General features: G+C 42.8%; 1 protein-coding gene across 1 annotated transcript; it reads left to right on the top strand.

Moving 5' to 3' along the window:
• Positions 1-4,032: 4,032 nt before the first annotated feature.
• Positions 4,033-5,691, top strand: LOC128265454 (uncharacterized). Its single transcript, XM_053001467.1, has one exon. It carries the CDS (start codon positions 4,033-4,035, stop codon positions 5,689-5,691), a length of 1,659 nt encoding a protein of 552 aa, XP_052857427.1.
• The last annotated feature ends 446 nt before the right edge of the window (positions 5,692-6,137 follow it).

Here is a 6,137-nt window from a genome sequence, read left to right as displayed (position 1 = left end):
CGAGACAAAACCCAACGAAAGCTTCAACAATTTGTAGCTGTCTGTGATTAAAAGTGCGACATTCCGAACTTTTGCTGAATAATACCAAAACTCCGAGATGAGATTTTCAATTTTTTTAAAGCAAAAATCGTTTCCGCCTCCGCTTTTGGTGATCCTAATGGTTTCTGGCCGGCCAGCCCCGTCGCATTATCGTCCTTCCAGCCATTTCTATTGGATTTTATTGTTATGCTTATGTGGCACTTTTCATTCCAGCCCCTTGATTTTCCGCGCTTTTCCTCTTCGGGCCTCGTCACATTGTCATTGCATTCCGCCGTTCTGCGCAAAGTTTCTGGCCGCGACCAAAGGAAGAGCCAAAGAAAAGCACTGCAAACTGTTGGCCAACTAAGTTTAAGTAGCTGCAACATAGATTCTTAGGACTTCCGCCATGACCATGGCCCAAGCAAAAATTCAGGATGCCGCGCACAGTGGGGCAGAATAAATGTTTCAGACTTAAATTAAACACGAACCTTACAGAAACTTTAATTTATATTTAGACAAAGTTTCTATAACTTTATACATACAAGTGTAGCATTTTTATATTGCTCTTATTTTTAATAAGCTGTAACTCTTAAATATTTTTATTAACCGCCAACGAAAATGGTTGCGCTTAATTGAAGAGAAAAGTGCAGTTGATGATATCGTTTGAACATTTATTAAATAATATTTAAGAACATAAGCAAGATAATCGAATCGGTTTATTTGTGTACGGCTTAATTTCACAATTGAACAACAACAAGATTAAATTAAATGAATTGGACAAACCCAAGTAATAAAATCGATTTAATTTAATTTAAGTATTATATGTTTTTGAATGATTTACAAAGTTAATCATTAATAGACTTAAACCAAACAAAAAATGTTAAATGTGCCCCATATGATAATCCCGTTCAGGACATTAAATAATATATTACGAATTAAACAAATACGGACACATTTTTCATTAATTGCAGGACGAGTCGAGACGAGACGAGTAAAAGGACGGGGGGAGCGAAGAGCTGGGCTGGTGCAATCAAAAATGCAAAATGCAAACATTGTTCGGCGTTCGCAGTTAATAAATGGCGTCAAAAGGACATGTCCGCAAATATGCATGTGTGTGTGAGTTGCATTGTTTTTTGATTTTATTTCAGATTTAACGAATTTCCTTTCTTCTTCGTTCTCGACGTGGAAATATGCCAACAATGTTGTTGCCGCTCTTGCCGCTCCCGCCGCTCCTGCCACGCCCATACAACCCCGCAACAACGCCCCCAAAGCTGCGTTAATGTTCTGTGTGTGTCTATGTGTAACAGAGTTTGTCTGTCCATTATGCAAATTAATTTTCGGCAGCACCAGCCAACAACGAACAACGAACACCTTCACCAACAGCAACAACAATAGCAACAGCATCGCAATCCAACATTCACAGACGAAAAGCTGCGATAATAGTGTTTAGGCTTGCGTCAACAACAAATAACAACAACATTAATAAAATCCAAAGCAACAACACCAATAACAACAACTGAAACAACAACACCAACGAAATTAGAAGAGCGAACAACCATGGGCCTCCCACAAGAATGACGACAATGTGATAACCAACAAAAAAAAAAAAAACCGCAGTCAGCAACTTTGTGACTATTTGAACAACAAATTTTGCCCATCCCTCCCATAGCCGTTCACCTTTCGCCCCGATCCCCCGACGATCAGGGTCCTGATGTGAGGTCTATAGTCTATAGTCTACGGTCCATATCCATTCCCATTCCCATTTCCATGCCATTCCTATTCCTGGGCCAGTTGCATCTGACCAGAAAGCTGCGTTATTTCGGGCGCCGAATGGAAGGGGATGTTGAGATGATGGGATGATGGGATGATGGGCTGATGGTAGATAGATTAAGGGGGGTATCAGGTGGCAGTGGTGGTAAAGCTGGTAAAGCTGGCCGAAATAGGGACGGGTAGGCATAGCCCTAACCGCAAAACACGCTTTAGATTGGGAAATCTATCTAAAAATCTATATATGAATTTTTTTTTTTTTTCTTAGAAAACTCTTTTACATCAAGTCTTCTCATGCAACAACAATCCAAAACGGATTTGCTTAGCTTTTAAAAATTAACTTAGTATAATTCTCAACTGGTTATAGCTGCGCATTAGTAGCTTACCCTATAAACGGGTAGACTAAGCTAGCTAATTAACTCGTATCCGTTAGCAGCTTTTTGCTCTATTTATATGTGTTGGGATACAAATCGCAACTTATATTTCCTTAATTTCTAGACCGACACTTGACCTCGAGCTGGCTAAACTTATGAAATTAAATTATTTTTTTCCTATATTTTTATACCTTCTTGAGTAGAGAAAAAAATGAGGTTATTCTGATACCACTTTAGTTCCACATTATCTATTTAAGATATGAAAGAATTATGTTAATTTGAAATTCGATGGATTTGAAAAGGGACTTTCAGTTGATCATTTGGCGGTAGCTTTGCCAACCCGGGCCAGTTGATGTGTCCGCAATATACTCGTACATGAATAAAGTTTACATACTTTGCAAGCATTCATGCGTGGCTATGTGTGTGTTGGTGCAGCCCCAACACCCTTAACACCGCGTGGTTAAGGGTGTGGATGGGGGTGTGGCTGGGGGTGTGTGTGGTCGCCATCAAAATTGACAAAAATGCAAATTTATTTACAACTGCAGCCAGCGTCAGGGTCGAGCTGACGATGGCGATGACGATGACGATGGCGATGGCGATGCAACGTGAATGAATGCCAATGGCAGCTGAAGAGTTAACGGTGGAGAAGGCGAGTGGGAGGTGGTGCATGAAACAACTCGGCAAAATCAACATGCAACACACGGATACTGCCGCGAACACAGATACACCCGCACACCCACACACATATACAAAAATACAGCAAAACACAGAGCACATTGCACTGACAGTCGAGCTGTCAAATGTCGCAAGTGTATTTGAAAAACGCGGCTACAAAATGCGCAAAACATTTCGCCTGGAAACACTTGCGTGGGTGCTCTTCGTATAGTCTTGGTTGTTTCTGACTGTTTTTGGCGGGGTTTTCATGGGGTTTTCAGGGGGTTTTCGGGGGGTTTTCAGGGGGTGGGCCGCAAAAGGTGACACAGGTGAGTGGTCCACTTCGGACAAAGTGGAAATAAAATGGCCGAATGGTACTAATATTCGTTTTTTATACCTGGTCTTTCCGGTCTTTCCGGTCTTTACGCAGCTTTAATTCATAGAGTTGCATTCAAATATGCAAGATGTTTGATTACTGGAGCTTAATTTGTTGACCAGATCTAGCAATCTGAATTTCTATAAAGATTTAAGTGAATTCACTGCGGACAGCAATTTACGTAGTGACGAATTGCACCTTCGGTGTGCGAAGTCCTGCTACCATAGTTCGATCAGCAGGGTATTGTTATGCTTATTGATTTTATTATTACTTTTAGAGGAGCAATGAACACTATTTTTGTAGCAATCAATAATAATACCCAAGCATTTGATAATTATCTATTACAAATAAAACATCTTTATATTATATTGGGCACCCTTTCGTCAAAGGTTTAAATTTTTCTGAACCTTGTAGTGATCAAAATGCAAGGCTTGCCGTCAAGTGGTTTTACAAAAAGAAATAGAATACAACAAGTTTTTAAATGCGTTTTTAAACGCGTTTTAAGTGAATAACTTAATACAAACAGTTTAATTATTTTAAAAATAATTTTTTGCTAAGGTCGGCCAAAATTTTTAAAAACAAAAAAAATAAATATACGGAGGTTTTTGTTTTATTTGACCACAACTAAAAATCACATGTTCATGGTTTCAAAGCGAATAATTGGGGAGTGACAATGCTTGAGCAACATCATTGTGTAAACTTTGAAATTGCTCCGATACACTTGTCCCCGGTCAATTAGGCCAGATGGCTCTCGATAAGGACTGGTGTACAAACCGAATCGTAGTTCCATTTTCCGGTAAAAGCTCCCTTCATCCGCCAGTTGATTCCGGTGATTGCGTCGACATGTTGGCCAGCTTGAATCGGAGCACGGCGGACCTCTACGGCCTGCTAGTACAGTTTCTTTTGAAGGGAGCACCCACCTTGGTGTACTACAATCCAGAGGGACTCGACTGCAGCTGGAACCTCCTGTGGCAGCGGAACTTGACCACCCAACCGCAGATCGTTTGGCAGCGCAGCCATGAAAATTCGACCTTGAACTTTCGGTTCAATGGCGACATCATAATGCTGGCCTGCTTGGCAGAGGGCTCCAGTGGTGCAACTCATCTCGAAAACTTGGCCGGTAGCCTAAGCCATCTGCGATCAGTGCGTTTGCTCATTGAAGTGGTGGCCTTTAGTCAGGATATTTTGGCCAGCCAATTGCTATCGATTTGCCTACGCGCTAGCCTGCTGTATGTGGAGCTATATTTCCAGAACTCTAACCACTCCCCGATCCTCTACACCTACCAGGCATTTCCCAAATTTGAGCTGGTGAAAAGGACGATCTCCGGCGCAAAAGGAATCGAGCTCTTTGCCAATAAGCTATCGAACCTGCAGGGACATCGCCTGCGGGTCATGCCCGACCTGTCGCCACCGAACACCTTCGACTACCGTGATGCCAGCGGGGAGCAGCGGGTGGCCGGCTATCTGTGGGACTTCATGGCCACCTTTGCCGGCCGCAAAAACGCCAGCCTGGAGGTAATCCGACCCCAGTGGCAAGCTGGAGGGGCCCCCGAAAGCGCCTACATGCAGGAGTACGCCGCCAATGGCAGCATAGATGTCGGTCTGACCACAGCGGGCATAACCAAACGGAATTTCGGGGCCATCCATCAGTACACCTATCCCATTCTGATCACCAGTTGGTGCACCATGTTGCCGGTGGAGAGACACCTGCAAACCGTTGATCTCTTCGACCGGATCTTATGTCCCGCCTTGGCGGTGATTTTGATAGTCACCATTCTGGTCAGTTGGCTGCTTCTGCGACACCTGAGCTACCTGAAAAGCTTGAGACTGGCGAGGATAGTGCTGCGACTGCTGGCTCTGCTCCTGATGACCACCTGCAGTGCCCAACTGCTGTCGCTCCTGATCTCACCGCCTTACCAGGAAAGGATCACCAGTTTCGATGACATGCTCGACGGCGATCTGAGAATCCTGGCCGTGCGCGGGGAGTTCTACGACTTTGATGGCTCCTTCCGGGCGCGATACGCTGGTCTATTTCACTTAACTGACGATCCAGAAGAATTCTACTACCTACGCAATCACTTTAACACAACTTGGGCCTATACCGTGCCATTTACCAAGTGGCTGGTGATAAATTACCAACAACAACACTTCGCTAAGCCACTTTTCCGTTTAGCAAAAGATCTCTGTTTCCTTGAATTTATACCCACTAGCATTGTTGTCGCCCCGTACTCGATCTACTGGGAGTCCCTTAAGGACTTCACGTTGGCAGTCGAGCAATCTGGCCTGGTGACACACTGGATCAGAAAGAGCTTCAACGATTTGGTTAAGGCCGGAAAGATGAGCATCAAGGACTACAGCCAGCTGGTTGAACTGAAGTCCCTGGACATCGGGGACCTGGAATTAGCCTGGCGAATCTGTGGAGCAGCCGTACTCGCGGCCATTGCCATTTTCCTGATGGAGTTCATATTTTTCTACGTCAACGCTTTTCTCAATAATTTGTAAAAGATTCTTAACTATTAAATGAGAATCGTAGAATAGAATATAGATATTAGTGCATATACTAAACACATTTAAAAATCTCTTACACTAAATCTAACTATGATTTTATGAACCAATTTTGTATGCAATCGAAATTTGCTTGTAATGAAATGTTAAGAATTCGTTTTGGCTTACAACTAAAACTTTCGGACTGTGCAATTTCCAAATATATATTACAGATAATTTGATATCTCAAAAATATTTTCATTAAGGCTGGATAACTAGTTACTGGCGAAAGTGGCTCAGGCAGATAAAATACAGAATTGGGAAAAAAGCAAACAAAAACTGACGCCAAGGAGATAAAGTCAAATTAGCTCTGTTTGTTTTCCTTCAAACGCAACGAAAAGCGATTAAGTGAAAAGTTCTGTGCACTTTTCCCGCTTCGGAAAAGCGGCGAAGGATGTTTTCTG

Source organism: Drosophila gunungcola, unplaced genomic scaffold (genome assembly GCF_025200985.1).
Source record: "Drosophila gunungcola strain Sukarami unplaced genomic scaffold, Dgunungcola_SK_2 000125F, whole genome shotgun sequence".
Classification (NCBI taxonomy): domain Eukaryota; kingdom Metazoa; phylum Arthropoda; class Insecta; order Diptera; family Drosophilidae; genus Drosophila; species Drosophila gunungcola.
Note: the sequence above shows the minus strand (reverse complement) of the source record. Positions and strands in the feature narration are given on the sequence as shown.